The sequence below is a fragment of the Acanthaster planci genome, linkage group LG01 (genome assembly GCF_054643075.1).
Source record: "Acanthaster planci isolate LZ-2023a linkage group LG01, COTS_SCS, whole genome shotgun sequence".
Lineage (NCBI taxonomy): Eukaryota > Metazoa > Echinodermata > Asteroidea > Valvatida > Acanthasteridae > Acanthaster > Acanthaster planci.
This window is the reverse complement of record NC_141777.1, coordinates 16,845,928-16,866,152: the sequence shown is the minus strand read 5'-3', so window position 1 is coordinate 16,866,152 and position 20,225 is coordinate 16,845,928. Positions and strand designations below refer to the sequence as shown.

At 39.5% G+C, this 20,225-nt stretch overlaps 1 protein-coding gene across 11 annotated transcripts in view; it reads left to right on the top strand.

Moving 5' to 3' along the window:
• lrrc9 (leucine rich repeat containing 9) overlaps positions 1-20,225 on the top strand; it is a 286,106-nt gene that overhangs the window by 168,484 nt on the left and 97,397 nt on the right. For all 11 annotated transcript variants that reach the window (XM_087133796.1, XM_087133801.1, XM_087133790.1 and 8 more), the window contains 3 exons: positions 9,487-9,608; positions 12,258-12,444; positions 18,242-18,301. In XM_087133796.1, coding sequence (XP_086989922.1) covers positions 9,487-9,608; positions 12,258-12,444; positions 18,242-18,301 — 369 coding nt within the window. The remainder of the gene's footprint in view (positions 1-9,486; positions 9,609-12,257; positions 12,445-18,241; positions 18,302-20,225) is intronic.

The following is a 20,225-nucleotide window of genomic DNA, read 5'->3' as shown; positions in this document are numbered from 1 at the left end:
CATGAAGAAAAAGAACAGCAGTTAAGTGAAGACCAACTGGCATTGCTAATTGAAAGAAAAGATATTTTAAATTACAATCTGCTGTTTATTGTTCCAAAAAGAGAGACATTAAGAGAAATGTTAAGTGCACTTAAGAAGAGTTTTTTAGAACCAATTCAGAACAGAATAATTTGTGTACCTTTAGTTACATGCCATTCATCATATATATGAAGGATAGCTGGCATCTCCTCCCTGACATATTTGGAGAGCTGGCAATGCCGATCCGTCACCAGTTTCCTGATGGTCAGCCCGCTCTTCCTCATCTTCTTAGCCGTCCTCTTGAAACCCTCCAGCTCCATGTGGTTGGAATTTTTCACCTCATTACTTTGCACAAACACATGGAGCACAAGGGCATATCTCTTCAAGTTAATGACAGATATAAAGGTAAGCTTGGTATGTTCACCTCTGAAATTTCACAATAAAAAACTCACCAGAATCCTACTAACCTGAACCAGCTGAATATTAACATTCTTGTTGATTTTCAGCTCAATGACAGTATAACTGCCGAACTTCGCAGAATGGCCAGGGCTGTCTTCCCGACCATCTCCTCCGAGTGGTAGAGGCTGGCCGGCATCAAGGAGTTGCTTAATGAGGGCTTGATGGTAGTGCTTCCACTTCCTTTCAATGACCAGCCACAGAAAGTTAATCTGGAGATTGTAGAATGTCCTCTCTGTTATGCACGCCTCATTCAAATTATTAAGGATTTGCACAGCGGTAGCAAAGCTACCACCTGCAAAAAGTGTGGCAGCAGACAAAAGGAGGTTGCCAGATGGGATGTTCTGGAACCATGGCTGGCTCTCCCAGATCTGCTGCCCCAGACTGCAACTTCGGCACTCCAGGGTTACTGACAGCATGGTGCCACTGCCTGATGATGACATCATACGATCTGCAACTAAAGCATCTCTTCAGTAGTGGAAACAGCCAGGACACACACACAATGTACTTTCATTCAGTATGGGCATCCATATTGCCAATTTTAGTGTAGTCTACCACTGTGCGTAGGCTCATCCCTCTTTTCCTGCATAAAACATTCAAGAAATATCAAGTAACAACAAAGAATAGTGAATGGAAGTAATTCCCTGTAGGGATGCCACCCAGATGTCCTAAATTTATTGGGTCATGCAGTAAAAAGTATTTTTGAACAACTGCAAAATGTTTCTACCATAATACATGTCCCCTTATATGTTAAACTTTGGGTCCCTTTCATGTCATAGTAGGAAATGAGGCCCTAAAATGAGGACTTCCTTCCTATTAAATATACACAGGCAAGTGTACTTATTCTTACTTTCTTCACCAAAAAATTCTTACTCAACACGGATGACGTACATTAATAATGAGGAATGCAATTTACCATTTGATGGGTCTTTTAGTTTTCTTGTGGGGGGTGGAGGGGTAATCTGATGATGATCCAGATGATTTAGGTGTGTAACCAGGAGACTCCGGTTGTGATTGGCTAACATCTTCCTTCTCATTAGAGCTGCTACTCTCCTCATCAGGGCCATCATCTAACAGCTTGCACATGACACCAGTGGAAGTCGTGGGTTCCTTAGCCAACATGCTTTGGCTTCTTGTGCGCTCTGTCGCCTGCACAGCTATATGAAGTAAAATATTGGCATATGGCATTATATCATTAGCAAGAAAAAAGAATAAAAGCATTAACTGTTGACTTACTTTCAAGTTTATGTTTAAATCAGGAATTTTCATCAACCTTGGGACACATGACTCTAATACTTAACCAAGCAAAATGTTTACCCCTGATTTTTCTTTCATTGTTTCAATAATTTATTCTTACGTTTCACACGCGTAGCCACTTTGTCAGTCTGTGTGCCCACAGTCTTCATCTGGCATCTTGACCTCATTGGCACCATGTGTGTAGATGAGCCCAAGTTGTGCTTGTTCTGAAAAAAAAACTTGTATCTGTAAATTATAAATGCTTTATTCCAATCCTTGCACTGGTAAAACACCAACGAACATGTAAAGTAGTTTGAGTACCGAATTTTGAAATCTAATTATTCTAGTGTTTTCAACTTCGATGACCAAAATATTAATTGTAGTCTGATGTCGCCTTTGCAAAGGATGAGTCTTGCTTTCATAGTCATGAAGTCAACTGATGAAGTTTCTCTCTTACCGCATCAGAACATTCTGCATCAGATGGAATGCACTCTGGCAAACTGGAGTTGTTGCAGGAAGAATTGTCATCTGTTGAACTTGATGCCAGCAGCTCATCAAGCATCTTGGGGGGAAAGAAAAACAATTTGGATATAAAGCAATTTATTAGGAGTGCCAATGAACAGTAACAAAATCCCAGCAAACCGACTCACCCAATACCCCCCCCAGCAAAACAACAAGGGAAAACTGAAGGAAAATTGAAATTTCAAATTCCAGTAATTGAAATAAAATGACAAACTTCCTCAGTTTTAAAAAATAATTTTGTAAAAAATCACTTCACAATTTATTTTTTGGGGGAGGGGGGAGAAAATTAAAAAGCTAGTCCAAGTTAGGAATGCAGGCCAACTGATACGCAGACTTCCCTGTCCCTTTGGAAAAACATTTTCCCAACATGCCCAAGCCACGTACATACAACACAAGACTGTTGGAGTGGCCCTGTATTCTATAATAGAGCTCAAGATGAATAATTGAGTGTATGGCGAAAAGGTTCAGCCGGGCATAGAAGCCAAAACAGCACCACAGTAGCAAGATCAGGGCAAAAGTAATAAATAAATCATCATGGAATATGAACAGGATCTGATAATGAATAAGTGAACTGTAACAGTGGATTATCCTCACATGGCACGTGTTTGGTAACTGTGGTTACATTTAATTTAAGTAAAACATTTTAGCCTAGCCATAATTCATATGCTTATTACATGTCCGTATTTGTTATTAACGTCATAGTTATGCCAAGCTTGGTCATGTTGGTCCCAGGCTAGGTGCCCAATATTTTTTGAAAGCAAGCCTACATTCATGGTATTACAGCTACCAACGCGGTATAACCAATCATGGAATTTGTAGCGTTTTTCCCCCTTGTAAAAATAAGAACACTTGCATGTACAGTAGATCCCATGTACATTTCTCCCAGCAGTAGATTAGGAGCCTTTAACTTTTAACCCTGTAATGTCAAGCCTCCTAATTGATTTAAGAGCACTCCTACACAAGGACCCACTTTTCTTGCTTTGGCCTTCTTACCACATTCCTCTGGCAGACTTCTGGTCTAGGATTTATTACTTTATACTTAGATTTTAATTAGATTTACCCTTGTTCTTCTGGCCTGTGTTCCCAACCCTATTTTTACCACTTGGTCATTTTTTTAGCCAGTCTCATCACAACCACTCTCCAAGCAACATCTCTACGCGCAGTACTCCCACTCTCTCTTGTACAAGTTGTAGAATAGTTTAGAATAAAAGTTCCTTTCTCAAAGTTAGTACATGTTGTCAACATTGTTCCTTTTTATACAACACTACTAAAAATTAATGCACACTTATTTAAAACTTGTTGGCGGCGATTTTAAGGTTCCATCATGTTCCATCATGGAGGCATAATGTTTGCATACAAATACCTGTACTGTACATGTACATGTGCAGTGTTCACTGCATGTACATGATGTACATGTAGGCTAGGCTACGTACCTACACTTGTGTGTACATGTACATGAGCATGCATGGCAATGTGCCCAATATCCGGACAGACCGTCAACTCACCCGTCTCTTTTCATGTTTCTCTGAAGTTTCCCTCCTCCATTTCTTAACTTCTTTAGAGGGGTTTCTTGGGTTAATCTTGGTGGGTATGGCATTTGCCTTCAGCTTTATTGCTCTCTTCATGCCAAATTTCTAGTGGATCGCAGTCTTGAAATCACTCTCGTCGAAGTGAGCGCTGCATATTACACTTCTTGCGGATGGCCCCGACCACTTTGCCTTTGTGGGTTGGACTTTCGTCATCCAAATTCTTGAAAGTTTCTCATTTTTTTTGAACTTGTGCAGACATATCTTCACTGGTGGTGTTGCTGCAACCACCAACGACACTTCGTGCCGGCATATCGGCAGAAAAAATAACTAAACAAGTATTTTGGACGGCGAGCACATCGATACAACGATCTAAAAGAAAGAACGCATGGACAGTGAAAGGTTGAAGTACACGATCGCACACTGGCGATTGTGTTCTGCCGATAACGTCATAGGGTCACATGGTATGCTATCGCAATTTTCGGATTGAAAAGTGGGGTGCCATTTTTTGTCGGGAATCTGGCTGTTTTCTCAAAAATGCCATTACTTTATTCAAAAAACAAACTGCCACATGGAAGATCATACTTTCTCTGATCAATTAGACATCAGATTCCTTTCTATATCTGATAACCTTTAAGTAATGTCTCCCTGGTATATTAACCACTTGCTGCCAGGTGCTTTGAAAAATGCAGTGCACACGTATGGATGATTTTCAAGATTTTCAGTTTTCCAAATTCTTCAAAAATTCATCATTTTATTTAATGAACGTTTACACCCACATGAATGACTGTCTGGCGGCCACTCTAGTGTGACGGACAAAATTTATTGATGCCTGAGTATTTCAACCAGGCCTGCAGCCTTGTAAAAAGAACCCATAGTGTGCGGTGTTATATAATTTTCTTTTGTTCTCGAAACCGGCACAGTGCACTGGTGGCATCTTTTCAATACGGGGCCACATGAGCATGCAGCGATATTGCATCACTCATCACTGGAGTGCTGGAGAGCTTTTGTCCCCGGTGGTAATCTGCTTGCACTGAATGCCACAAATAGTGGTATAATGTTTCAAAACAAGGACGGATTTCCTCCGATCTTGACAACTGAAAAAATGTTGGTAATCCCCAGCAACTCAGTCTTTTGTGCCGAGCACGGTCTTTTGTTACAAGGCCAAGCTCATTTGTCCGGTTTCAGGCTCCCCGGCTTTGTGTATGAAGCCCATTTGCTCTAAAACGGGTCTCCCGGTAGCAACAGGATAAAGCATTAAACTGGCCTTCCTCCTGGCCGTGACTACTTCCAGAAGGGGATGTGAGTCCTCGCCATTGGTGAGGGACATCTACGATGGGAGCCATACGGTGTCATGGGAGCCACATGGTATCTGCTTCATTCCCTCTGTTGACTTCCTCACTAAAAATCACACTGCTTTTTTGGATCCGCTTGACATTTTTGTACAAACAATTGCTTCACATGCAGGAGATGGTGAGGACAAACACTGGTGCCCAATTCATGTGCTAAAGTGGTATCTCGCCAAGACCAAGAATCTGATAGGTAGAGTTTCCAAACTATTTATTACCTCCACCAAACCACATCACCCAGCAGCAAAAGACACCGTAGCACACTTGATAGTCTCGGCCATTAAATTTATCAACCCAAACTGGCCATCACACCCTGATGACCCTTGCAAACACTATATCAGAGCACATGATGTTAGAGCAGTATCTACGTCTTGGTCTTACTTTTCTGGGATTTCCACTGCAGACATCTGTAAAGCTGCATGCTGTAAGTTGCCCTCTACATTCACCTCCTGCTACCTAATGGATGTCATGCAGAGCATGAAGGACACAGAAGGAGTTTGAACTGCCCGGGCTATAACATCTGGCCAATTACTGCTTTCTGTCCATAGCCAGAGCGCAGTGCATGCCTGAGTGCATGCCTGCTACTCACCACCTGTTTTGCAACCATAAGCCCCCTTTGTACCCCATGATCATCGGCGCAATTTTTCATTGGTAACCTGCATCCCTAAAATATTGTGTACTGCAGCATATGAAGTTGAATATTCATACCATCGTTGGTACTTGATATGATCTGACAACAACATCAAATTTACTGCTTGTGCAGTTGCTTTTATTAGGCTCTGTACCCAAAGTGTTCATGTGCGGTTGTTGCCCTTATCGAACACTATCTTCTGGACTTCTTTGGGAATAAATAGCCAAGCTGTTTGTAAGATTTTGAGTTTTATTTGAATCATTTTTATTACGGAATTTACACAAAAAGGTATTTTAAGAGATCTCATGATCACTCCCTGTGAAGAAACAGCGCATTTTGTTTTTCGTTAACTATTCTGTGGTGTTCAACATGTTGTTGGCCAGTCCTAGCCAAAGTCATACAAACACTTTGAAAACTGATGTTTTGGAGTGACAAAATAAAATTACAAACATATGCATGGATAATGGAAAAGGGCATCAAAATCTTTAAAAATTATTCAAAACAGCTAAAGTAAATCTAGGCCCTAATGTTAGATATTTTTCTTTCTGTTTCCTGGTCACTGCGATAAGTTGTAGTTAATTCTAAAGGAAACATCTCAAATTTTGTGATGATATTACTGGCCCCACTTGTCCGGCTATTAAGCTGCAGGCAGTAATCAGGAGTTTTTGGAATGTTGTTCGTCTGACTGGGCGGTGATGATCATTAAGCACTTTGATGTGCCAGAGTTGTAACTCCTTCTGTGTCCTTCCTCCATGTGCAGTGCAACTCCGCACATGGGAAGACAATTCTACTATTGGCAGCACGAAAGTCTCAGGAGTTGCCTGTACAGGGACAGTCAGCTTGAAGATCCTTACTCAATGATTTCACTATATATTGCTCCTTAGTTTAGTAGAAACTATTATAACGAGGCCTTTTGAGCCTTACAAATTACCTTGTTATAATAGTTTTCTTGTATTAACAGTGCTCTTTTTATCTGTGTTCAACTGTACACCACTTAGTGCATATTCCTGTGCTCATGACATTTACTTTCAGATAGGTTGGTGCCACTCTGCATATGTAGTGACTGTTTGGGTTGGTAGGGCACCGTAGACTCTTCCCCTACCTAAACAGTTCTTTCCTGCCCCTCCTCCCCACCTTTGGCTCTGACCCTTTTTGAGTCGCTTTCAAAAAAGACGATCATGGCGGCGAAACCGTGTTGCATTGTAAGAGGTGAGGGTGCACAATGGATGATCAGATCTTTCCAGCGAATAATAAATAGTAGTGCCCATTTGGATAGGTAAGCGTGGGTAGTAGACCCAACCCACATTTATTGTGAGGGGAGGAAATGCCTTTCCCGGGTAATTGAAACTGAATTGGGGAGCCTGCGCCGTACACAAAAAAACTAAGGGTATTAACCACTTTGTGCCGGGATGTCCAGTACACAGTGGTTTAAAACCCTACTTGACCCTGACATCAGTGAATACTATCAGATTTTTTTACTCACATCAATTAAAACAATTTAGCAAGTCTTTTGAACTTATTTGGAGTCCTCATGGGTTTTAAATTTGGCTACAGAAAGACATTTTTGCAATGGATGCATTGGCAAAAGTGCATTATTATTGATCTCCATGAGTGAAGGCACCCTCTATTGACAGTTAGTTAAAATTCTGGAAAGAGCACACATGCACCCTGTGGCTACTGCACTTTTGGAAAAAATCTGTAACCATTTTTAAGAGATGATCACCTCAGTTTGGAAGTGAGATCATTATGCATCTGTATTTAATTGCAACGTAACTGGAAAGGAAGGGGGAAATGATGAAAAAAAATCATGTGACTTCATTTCACTGTCACTTAATGTTCTTTGAATTTATAGAATTTAAAAAAATGGCAAGGAATTTTTCTTTATTTGAGAGGTGTTATTTCAATGCAGCAAGTTCCTCACTTGGTCTTTGTCCCTCTTTCATTGAGCATTTTAGTGGTTGAAAGTATGATGTAATCTGAAAAACTGAACAAGTTGCCTTTTCCCAATGACCCTTTCCCATTCAATCATGTTTTTCAATTCTTCCTAAAGAGGTAATATTCATTGGGTGACTGTTCCCTTAAAGTGTGCGTGAAGTCAGGGTATGGAATTATGTATGTATTTTGCTGGTGATCTCAATGAAATTGGCCTCTTTTGTTTAACCCATGATTTTCCTTTCAATTTTTTTTCAATTATCAAGTTGAAATAGACCGTGTTTCTTTCCATTGAGGTACATGTACCTGTAGTGCCTCCCTGCTCTATCATGATTTTATCTGAAAAAAAAAACCCATTAATTTCAGTATTATTTATTCCTCAGAAGTCTTTGTCAAAAGTTTTAACATTTCCATTGAAATAAAATGCCGCAAAATGTGTGGAAATATTTCACAATTGAAGAGCTGAGTTCCAAATCAGATGTCCTATTTAGCCAGTCAATAGGCAGCTTAAAAAACACTCTTATCCGCTATTCCAGGCCATGACACAACACAGAGTCTGAGATAAGCCATGAGCAGATAGAAATGCATCATCGTTTGGCGTGTTTATATAACAACTTTTACAAAAAATATCTTTTCACCCTCCAGCGTCCGTCGGGATCGACAATTGACATTACCCCTGACAAAAAGCTACATTTCTTTCAACTACTTTTCAGTTTAAATTCCACCTAAGCTGTGTTATAAGCCTCAAATTACACTGAGCAATCACCTTCAGTATACTCTACATGTCTCAACAATAGAGGGCGCTGTGCATTGTGCTCAAAACAATGTCAAGTCCTGCAAAATGATTTTTGGGCACAATAAATGCATTGCGCGACTCTTCCGCTTGATTATATTTGTAGGCCGATTGTAAAAATGTATCAACAAACATATGTTGATGTATATTTGTCTTGTTTGGTACATTTTATAGTTTACTGCAAAAGGTAATTGCGAATTTCTGCAATCTATTCAATTTTTTCGAAAGCAAATTTATATCAGCTGAAAGAGCTAAGCTAAGGTGCGTACTTCAGTTAAATATACCATAAAATTATCACAAAACAAAATAATTTTTGGTGAACATTATCTCATTAGATACTAGTGGACTTATCAAAAGCATAATATAAGGGGGAAAAATGTTTGCACTGTCTGGGTCTTAAACCACTGTGCTCTACCAGGTACCTTGGGTTTATACGCAGAGCCCGAAATCAGGTAAAAGAGCTAGGTCTTGCAACAAAAGTTCGTACTCAGAACAAAAGACCAGGCTGCTGAGAATTGCCAATATTTTTTCAGATGTCAATAGTAGAGGAAATCCATCATTGTTTTGAAAGACAATACCACTGTTTGTTGCTTCAAATTCAGTGCGAGTGGATTACCGCTGGGGACAGCAGCACTCCAGTGATAAGTGATACAATACTGCTGCACGCTAATCTGGGTCGTATTGAAGAGACTCCAGCAGTGCACTGTGCCAGTTTCGGGAACGAAAGAAAATTATGTAACACCACACAATCTGGGCTCTTTTTACTAGGCAGCAGGCCTGGCTGAAATACTCAGGTGTCAATAGATGTTGTCTGTCAGGTTAGAGTAGCCACCATTTGTGTTGGTGTAAATGTCTAGGAAATGAAGTTAAACATTTTTTTAGAATTTGGAAAACAGAAAAAAATGAAAAATCACCCAGCCCAGCAGAATCAACATGGATAAATGGGCCCAGCACGAAGTGGTTAAAATAATGTAGACGATTCTGAATAAAAACTGTTATCTGTTTTGTCCTATTCATCACTAGGAGAAACCACCTTCTCCATTTATTGATGTGAGTAATGCCAAAGCAGAGGAACAGAAGCTGAATGATCAGAGTATTGACACTGATGTATTGAATTTGGACCCAGTAATTCAACTAAAGCCACGGTAAGATTAGCAATTAAACTAGAAATAGTCTGAGCTCTGTGGGTGTATGTCAGGTCTTTTCTCACTGGAGTTGTGGCTGTGGCAATTTGAGAAATCCTTTTTAATTTTATGGATTTCATTTCCAATTGATCCCAGTTTTGGCTCCTGACTGAGGGGAAAAAATGTTACACTGTCAACCCAACTCTATCTCTATATTCTGACCAAAAAATTGGCAGTCAGATTGGTGTGGGGTTCGTTTTCCTCCTTCCACCTCTACCACCTACAGTTCAAATCCTGTCCAAATCCACCACCTCCCCAAAATGTGTGCAGATTTGTTTCAAGTGCATAAGTAGTGTGTTTGAAATAGGTCAGTGTTTTAAAACAGTATACCATGGTTTGGGGGCCTTTAGAGCGAGTGGATTACCAGCGGGGACAAAAGGGCTCTACCACCACAGCGATGAGCCACACAGCACCGCTGCTGGCTAATCTGGCCCCTGTTGAAAAGAGGTCAGCAGTGCACTGCGCCAGGTTCGTGAACAAAAGAAAATTACATAACACCGCACAATTAGGGCTCTTTTTACAAGGCTGCAGACCTGCTGAAATACTCGGACGTCAATAGATTTTGTCAGTCAGATTAGAGTAGCCATCAGACGGTCATTCGTGTGGGTGTAAATGTCCATGAATTGAAATGAATTTTTGAAGAATTTGGAAAACTGAACATTTTGAAAATATCCCGTGTGTTTGCACTGCATTTTTCAAACCACCTGGCAGCAAGTGGTAAAACGTTTTGTGCAAATTAAGTTCCATTTTGGAAGGCACAGTAAGACCTATGCAGATCAAATATGTCACAAATGAATCAGCATTTATGTGCTTATTCAAGATGCTTGGAAAATGAATCAGTTGATAAAACAATGGATTATTTTTCCCCTCCCCTCCAGTGGAAGTCTGTGCCCTCCTTTGATGGCTGCCCCTCCCTCATTTGAATTATCGCATTGTACATAACCCGCATAAAAGCCACAATTGATTGGTTTTAAGTGCGTTCTTGAAAAACTATGTTCACCCAGAAGTGCCCCCTCAGAAATATCAGCGTAGTCACACTGCAGGATGATGCAGGTCTTGATAATCAAACTTTAGCTGTTTCACTAGTACACCTCAGAACAACAAAGCCTTCATGTAATTGAGAGCTATACAGGGTGTACATGTACATTTGTTTGTTGTGTGTGACTTATTTTAATTTATTATGATTTTATTCTGCTTCACATGTTTTGAAATATGATGCCTTGTAGAGACCCAGAAGAATGGGTTGAACAGGTCTTCAGAAGGAATTTCTAAAGGTGTATAGGTATACACATGGATTTCATGATACTGATATTTGGAAGTTGTTCAAAAAGGAGAAGGTTTTAATGCATAAGAATGTGTTTCAAATAAGGGACGTTCTGTCAAAATTTCAGTCCAGGAGAGTGATTCATGTTGAAATTGGAGCATCTTGAAAACATCGTTTGACACGCGGCCGAATTAGTACTGTGGGTTGCGAAGAATGCAGTGAGCCAGTGTTGCCAGTGTTACTCTCATAATGCAGTCTCAGTCAATGGTCGTACTTGCCAAAGAAGTGAAAACTGTGAATGTTCAACCACTACTTGCACTATAGGGACTGCGCTTCACTTTTTTATGGTTCCTTATCATGTCAAAAGAATCATTACTGAGTACCACAAGCAAGGGGTCTATTCAAGGCAAAAGGGACTATTAAAGTTTATGGGAGTCAAAAATTTGACGTGACTCCAGAAGAGTGACATGCTCTCCACCAAGAAGAAGAGCTGAACTGTCTCACACTCAGGTACAGGCGTAATTGTGAAATAGTGTTTTCATTGGGCTGCAACGACAGTTTACTTTAGGATTTAATGATTTCAATATTCTTAATGTTACTTCATGCCCTCATACCATTTTGTGTGTGTAACAGTATTTAACAATAGGCCCTTCTCAAGAGAGTTGGACAACAGCAGTGTTACAGATCCATTAGGATGGGAAATAAGTTAAGGAAAGAAATAAAGCACAGAGAAGAAAGAGTCCACTGTAAACCACTTGTTTAATTTAGGGCCGTTAAATACATACACAGAACGTGATATTTGCTGCCCCCAGACACACACCCATTAGCAGTACTCAAAATTATTACTGCAGCAGGTTTGCCCACTATCCCACTAAGCCTGAGGTAAGGTTGCCTTCCATTTAAAAATACTATCAAAGGCTTAATAGACAACAGTCATATTTTGTCTTTGTCAATCACTGTTTATGTGTTATAATTAAATGTGTGTGCTTTATACGAATATGTACACTTAGATTAGGTATTGGGCAGTATACCTACATCCTGCCTGTATGCAAGAAGTACAGTCCCCTAACTACTATTGCTTGGTAGAATAACAGTGAAAAATTAATGCCAAATCTGATCCAAATGTAACATGAGTAACTGCAGAATTACATTAAAGTCCTGTGCTACGAGATAAATCAGTTATTGCAGGATCTAATCCTAGCACTTTAGGGTATTTGATAATTTTCTATTAAAATTGAAGAATTTAGGACTGTCAGGTTAAAAAAACATAATAAGTTCATTCCAAACATGTGAAGTTGTGTGGTGATTTCAATCATAATATTTGTATATTTTTTTCTCTTGATCAGGTTGGTTTCTTTAACTGAAGATATCTTGCTGCAAATAAGTGGTGCAAGATCCCTTACCTCAATCACAGTTCTTAATCTTCATGGCAATGGATTAACCAAGCTGAAGTACGTATCATTGCTGACATCCCTGCAGAAGTTGATTGTCAGTTTTAACGAGTTGTCCAAGCTGGAAGACTTGGCACACATGGTAAGATAAACTTTTAAAGACGGGCATCAGCAGCTGATTTGTATTGGGATGGCATGAGAACCTAAGGGTTAAGATGCCTTGATTTATACTGTCATCTGCATGCTCTGCATTACATGCTGTATGCTGTCTTAAGAGTCACGAGTACACATTAACAAAGTTTCTCTTAAACTTAATATTCATTTAATCACAGTTTATTCTTTCCCTGCAGTGATACCTTTGCCATCTTTTTTTATTTTTTAAACTTAATGAGTGATTTACCCAAGTAAGCATTCACATTTGATGTTTATAGTTTATTCAGGGGTGTGAAATCTCCATGTTTTAGCTGATTTCTGCCTTTTTGGTTGAGTGTTGAATTTCATTTTCTGCTTTTTTGCCACTGATGGGCCAGATTTTCATGACAACTGGTATGGGACTGAGTTCTTGTGTCATGCATTAATGTGTGAGTGTTACATGCTCAATGTGCATAGTTTTCTATAAGATTGAAAAAACATTTCTGGACATAAAACTCATCAAAATGTCTGTGCAACACAAGTATATAATTTTCCAAAGAGGCTCTGACTTGGTTAATATGTTTGACAAGAGCGATCCTCAAGTTACAAATCCACAGAAATAGATGTTAATGGAATTCACTATTGACGGGCAAGGTACCACAGTGCACACCATTATAATCAAAAGCCTGGACATGCAATGTGCATTCTTTGTAACTTAACCCCTTCTCACCGGGAAGCAGTAAGAGGCGCGTAAAAATTGAGGTCACTCAGTCTGCTTTTCAGCTATTATTCTCGGCCCACGCTCAAGCGAACACTGTGAAAGAAGGCATACCCTGGCTCTTGTATATATGATAATTGGTCTTTGTGCGTAGCCCAGAAATGAAAAGACAGATTTTGCATCATAATCACCAGCTTCACAATAGTCCCCACTTTGTAAAGAGGCAACGGGAATGTGGAAGCGTGAGTAGATCCACATGCCACCGAACAATGAGCCTTTTCACTGTGTAAATCAAAGCATGTAGAGCACGCAGGGCCACAAACCGAGAATTTGCGGTTTGGCAGGTGGCCTTCGTGGCCAAGCGAGGCTGGAATTCGGCTTCCAGAAAAAAGTCACGACGTCAAGGGGTTAAGAAATGAAATTTTGAAAATGTGGTCAATAGACTTGGGTGGCTCCAGAATTCTCAGAGCCAGTTCTGGCTCCAACAAAGAATCACAATTCTGAGTTAGAACTAGCTCCCAAAGATATAAAGAAAAAATCATAAGGTTTAATAAAACACATCAAAAATCTGTTGCTACACTATGCCAGTGCCACACACTTATGGCACAACAGACTTCCTCTTGGTCTTTTGTGGGTTTTAAGATTATCCACAGTCAGTATTCTGAATTTATGTTGGCTTCTTCATAGACCAGTTGTTGTGGTTGGAACAAATCTGCAACATCTGTGTACAACTCAGCACTGCTTCCTCTCTTTATTTTCCATTCAGTGTACATGTATATTCATTTAATAATCCAGTCAGAACAAGTGATTGCCATTGCTTTAGTACATGTAACTTTACCTATGTACAAATGGGATCGTCATCCATTCCGGGGCACTTAGTGTATGGAGTGGATCCCGTGTACTTTTGAACATGTGCCAATGTATCTTAAAGGAACCAGGAAATGAATTTTTTTTAGAACCACTTTTTGTGTATCTCTATACAATACTTCCATGTATGAAAACTGTTTGACATCTTTTTTGAGTTACCTGAACTGAACGGTACACTTTTCCAAACATTAAAAATTGACCAAGCATTTCTGGACAAGTGAGGGCGCTTTTGCTTTGATGTAAATCCAGGAAGACATGGTTCCGGTTGCATGTTTTCATGTTCAAATTGTGAACCCCAGATTTGCTATCTGGGAACATTTATGTGAAAAGGATTTTCGTTGGATTATTGCCATATATTTCATGTATTTACACAGCAATAAATTGCCAAAGAAAGTGAAATCTGCCACAGCGGTGGTTAAAAAAATCTAGACATTTCTGTGTACAAATCAGTGCAACATTGTTTACCAGGCAACATATGGGACGGAGGGTACCCCCCTTACCTGTCTAATCCCTATACACAATCTAGACTATTGATACCTAACACATCCCCCCCCCCGAAGTCTGTAAAGAATTCCTGAGATTCCGATCAAACTAAGACCAACACAAAGGCTGGGGGGTTCTCCCCATCCCATATTTTGCTTCAAATGCAAAAAAGCATCAAAATACGGGTTAAAATTGCAAAACAAACATTTAAAATATGGTTAACTGAAACCAAAGATGCAATTTCAATTTTTTTTTTGGAAAATTTATTAAAATATTTCTATTTCCTGGTTCCTGTAAATGACCATTGACCATGTGTAAACTGTTCATTGTAGGCACTAGGCCTTCGTCCAAAGTAGGCACATCTACACGTAAGTATAAAATTCGAATGACCATACGTTTGCTATCTTGGCGGTACCATTGCCCAGGTCCATGCATTTAACCAGCTCTGTGCTATCGCCTATCAAGTGAGAAGTTGAGAACCAGGACCCTTGCTGGAATAATTTGCTCCAAGGGTCCGCTCAGGGCTTCTGGTATGACTGCCATATGACCATTGACCAAGCCAATTCAGATACAACACCACCTGCATTACATGGTGCATGGGATCTCAGGTTGTGCGCGCATAACCACAGGCTGGTACGCGTTGCTCATGCATTGCCGAGTTGAAGTACATGTACACAACGTAGTTCTGTTGTTATTGAAAACCTGAAGCACATAAGTCACTGGCTCCTTCATTGTCGCAATGGTAGCACACACTCTGTGGTCTGGCATGCAATGTTTAATGAGGCTGATGATCTATGTTTCATTGTTCAGCAAAAAACAGATGTACATTAACTCATGCGCTAGCGCTGTGTAGTCAACAATCTATTACTTGTGTTCTTTTTCATCAAAGACAAAACTTCAAAAACACACTGCAGCAGTTCATAAAAACAGGTTTAAATATTACACTGAAATTCAAAGGCTACTGATGAAACGATCAAGAGAAATGCCACAAAAAATGCCATACATGGACTCATTGGACTGAAGCAACACTGCCAAATGGATCATAATGTCTATCCTGATCAAATTCACTAATTATATAACAGTGGTTAACGGCGTTTTGACTTGTTGATGTGTTGACTTGTTGACGGTACTGTGCATATTGACGGTGTATACGAACGGTATTGTGTATGTTGATGGCGTGTTGACGTTAATTAGTAAGACTTCTGCAGTGTGTTTATTCCAAGATGGCCACCTACATGTACATGGCAAGGTTGCCAGGCCAGTGCTATACAAGGTTACCATGTTGGCTAGCCTTGATCAAGGTGTTTTACGATGATTTTTACAGCCCCGGCCATCAGGCCTGCTGTACCTGTGTTGCTGAAACACTGCACAATGTGTTTCGAAATACCCTTTACTGCAGCAGGTTGGCTTTATACATGTAGCTTTTAACATGTATGGTACATTGCACAGTACGTCAGGCCGTTATGCTTTGTGAGTGACATCCAATTCCCAGTGAAGGCATTACCCCACTCTCCGATTGTTCATGTGTGTGCTTTGATTGACGATCATTCACACTGTGAATTTATTTTAGAAATCAAAGAACGACTTTCTTGTGAAAAACTAAGCCAAAAAAAAGGAAAGAAAAAGGAGAGTAGTTGCGTTACACGATGTCTTGAAATAGAGAAAACGTAGGAGAAAAGACATGAAATAGATAGTTGTTGCATTACAAGATATTTTGGAATACAGGTAATTGTACATGAAGTAATTGGTTTCAAGTATAATAAACCTTGAAGGAGTTGCCCTAAAATTTCATGTACTATTTCATTTACGATGTCTTGGAATACATGAAACTTGGCACAAATGAGCAATTGATTCAAGTGTGATAAACCTTGAAACAAGGAGCAGCGCAAAGTGCTACTTCACAAATTTCACACATAAATTTAATCTCTTTTCTTTGACCGTTTATTAAACAAACATCACATGATCTAGCTTGTGTTCCAGTCTGGGTCCTAGTGTTTTGAACCTTTCCCCAAATTGTCTACCGATGTACACTCAAATGGAAATTGCAACAAGGCTGCCATGCCCTTGCTGATATTAAACATGAAAATTGGCTTCTCCTTGACAATCTCTTGGCAGCATTGTATTGTGAATTGCTGTTATTCAGTTGCATCAACGCATTGCAGCGAACAATGACAGGTTTGTTGTTGTAGTTTACGCCCGTGTATGTCACTACAAATTGAAGCATTGCACAAAGTGAAGTTCAATTAAGAAATGTCTTTTTTCCAGTTACCCAATTATATGCCTTCCTCCGTCAACCTTGGTCAGGTCTTCATCCCAATTCAGTTAATTAATGTGCAGGTCACTGGTATGCCTTTGCACAGGTGGTTTTCCTCAGTTTGCTGTTGTTGGCCATGCATTTTATTGGTGTTGTTGGCATTGTGTTGATGCATTGATATAACTTTGACTGGGATTGGTGATTTGTTTCTTCTCCACCTTTTCTTGAGGGATTTTGATGAGTGAGTATGAAATTCCAAGGTTGTGAATGTGGTCTTTGTTTGAGGAGACTGTGAACTGTGGTTCCAAAATTAGCTGTTTGCCAAATTTGCTTGTTAGTGGTGTAACAAGTCCCCCAACATCGGAAAGCCAAAATTTAAAATTAATCCAGTGGTGCAACTAATGCCACCTAAAATAACTGCCTAAGTTACGATGTGGGCATGAGAGAGGCATGAATAAGACAACCCAGCCAGTAGATGGTTAAAAAAATAGTGAAGATTCCATTGAACTAACTATGAAAGAATCATTAGTTTTGTGGATCCCCATGTTCCAGTAGTGAGTACATGCGTGTTCGTGGTATATCGTGTTATCAATTCTCCACCAGTACAGGCCATTTCTTAGTACGGCCTCTCAGTCTGGCCCTACTAAATTATTGCTGTGTAATTCGGTGAATCCTATAACATTTCTTTCAGATTGAGTTACTCTGCACATATTTCTACAAATCAATTATTCTATCACAAATCAAAGAGGAATTTTTTTTTATATTTTAAACTAAGTCCCCGCACTAAATTTACTCAAATCTGAATTTACTCTACGTGTACCTCACTTCTTTTGTTAAATTCCATAAATAAACTTATGTTTTTTAGACTTTGTTTAATGCTTGATGAACAATCCCAGATTGGGTGCTGATATACCAGTACCAGGGATACTTTCACAGGCTGATGAATTTATCATTAGATTTGCCAAACTGCTGGATGGAAGAATCAGCTAAACCCTGGCCATCGTCGGTTTCCACCACAACCTTACTTGAATTATTTTCTCTCTCTCTGACCGTTTTCTGTCTCGATCTCAATTGCATCTCTCGATTTTGGTTTCCCCCAGCTAAAAAAAAAAAAGTTTTGCGTCCATCCCCATGGCCCAACAATACATGTGTTATATAATTCGACCCCAATTTGTAATACCGTATGACGCAATGCGTAAAATAAAAGGCGTACACGCTGAATTGTCATTGGCTAAAATGCATTTGCGTTGCCAATGGCGATTGGATAAAACTTGTATGAACGTCATATGAAAACAAAATACAGTGTCGCATGATTCGAATGCACCGGAGAAATTTCTATGAGCACACCGTGACAGAATTGTCACCAGTTTTTAACTCTGCTTTAACCATGCGCCATTCCTGATATTTGCCTTTTGTGAAAAAGCCTAAGGACTTTGCAATCTATTACCATAGTATAACAATACGTTTGTTTTATTTTCTTTGTAGCCACAATTGGAGCTGATTGATGCAAGTTTCAACAAGCTTTACACGTTGGATGGATTCAGAGTAAATATTTTTTTTATTGAGTTTGCACGTGCAAGTATATAGATACATAGATCTCTGCATATTTTAGCATGGTTGCGTTATTTCTGGTAAACTGTTACCGTTGTTATACCTGTCAGTCATTGCTTGGGTACAGTAAGGATGGGAGTCACCCATAAGGAAGAAATGTTTGAAGGTAGTGTGGCAGCATTTCCGAAAATTTTAAAAGATATACATTTCCACTGGAGTACCACCAACACGTGGATGACTGTACAGAGTGAATGTTTATGAGTGCAGTGGTTCGCCTCTGATAATAAAACATTGAATCTGTCACTTCATGAATTTATTTCTATTGAACAAACTATGAGTCGCCTGTTATTTATTTTTTATACTGTAGCTGCCTAAATCCCTGCCGCCCAATGGATAGGTCGTTGATCCGATGTGATTGAATTATGTTTAGAAGTTTATTTCACTTGCATGGTTCCAGCCTTCATTTCATATTTTCTATTCATAGTAAGAAAGAGTAAAATAATATAGGAACAGGAACCAGTCTAACATTACATAAAACTACTAGTGGGTGGTGCTTCGGACATGAATCTGTTGCACAAAACCGTGGACGTAATATGAAAAGACTGTTAATTTTTTTCTCCAAACGGCAGTGGATTTATGGAGGTGTTGTATAAAATAAAGTAGAGAATGTTCATAAGTGAAATGAATGAAAAGTGGAATAATTTCCTAAGGTGACAGATGAAATATTCTTTTCCACGAGGCCAATATTTGTTTAATACCACATCTGAATGTGAACTTGTACAAGTTGGAGGTTTACTTTGCCTGTCCAAAGTCAGAGTAAAAAGTCAACATAAATTTTCTCAATTTGACTGCATGCTTAAACAGATGGCCCTTTGTGTCTTACAATTTAATAATTTGACAACCTAGTTAGTTCCTTTCTATTAGAAGCATAACCTTAATACTCAACTCAAAAACCATAACAATGGTGCATTTCTTGGACAGCTTGTCTTACCACTGCTGGATTGTTGCACATGACATTGATTTTGTTTAGAATTCAAGTTCGTAACTCAGCAACATCATGTGCAGGATTTGAACAACAATCTGTGTAAAATAAGGTGGCCTAGTTGGCCATTCCATTGCATGATTGAGGGCTATCTCTCTGTCTTCAAAGAATTCCCTTAATCTCTGTGAAATTAGTGTTGATGAAGCAGGTAGAAATGTGGAAGGTGTTACTAAATGAGAAGGTAAGTCATCATCCTCTTGTGTCAATATTTTTTTCCATAGAATGTTTATCCAGTGTTAGGATGAATAGAAATTGATCGAGTTGGCATCTGCCCAATTGGGAAAGAGGATGTTTCTACCTATCAATTTGAAAAACAATGGTACTTGCTTGACGCAAATGTTTGTTCCACTCATATACCAAATTATTGACTGACCCAAAGCAAAGGTACAACACCCAGTAGTAGGGACCGGTATTTACTAGAGCAGCCCCTCTTTTTCACTTCCTGGATCAGCGCGGGACTTAACCGACTTTCCAGATCAGCGCGGGACTTCCCCAAAAAAATTGTGACCCGACTTCCCAAACCGGCAATTGCGGAGCCCCCCAGGACTTTCCACCGACGGAAAATAGCTCAACTCTGGACGATCCAGGAAAACAAAACAAAAACAATTTCTCAACGATTTTATAAAAATCAAATGACTCTAGCTTTAGTCACCAAAATCGAATACGCTAAATTAGTCGCCGCTCACGCCACGTGGTTAGTCGTCAACGGCTACGAATCACAATGAGATTTAATCGCACAGGCAAAGTTAGACAGGCAAAACCAAAGGCACCGCATTTGTTTAATGAGAAAGACTAAGACTGGCAAAGAAGTTTACAAGCCGAATGAAATATTTATTTCCGACGATTTATGCGCCGCTAAAAAAATGAAAAATGAAT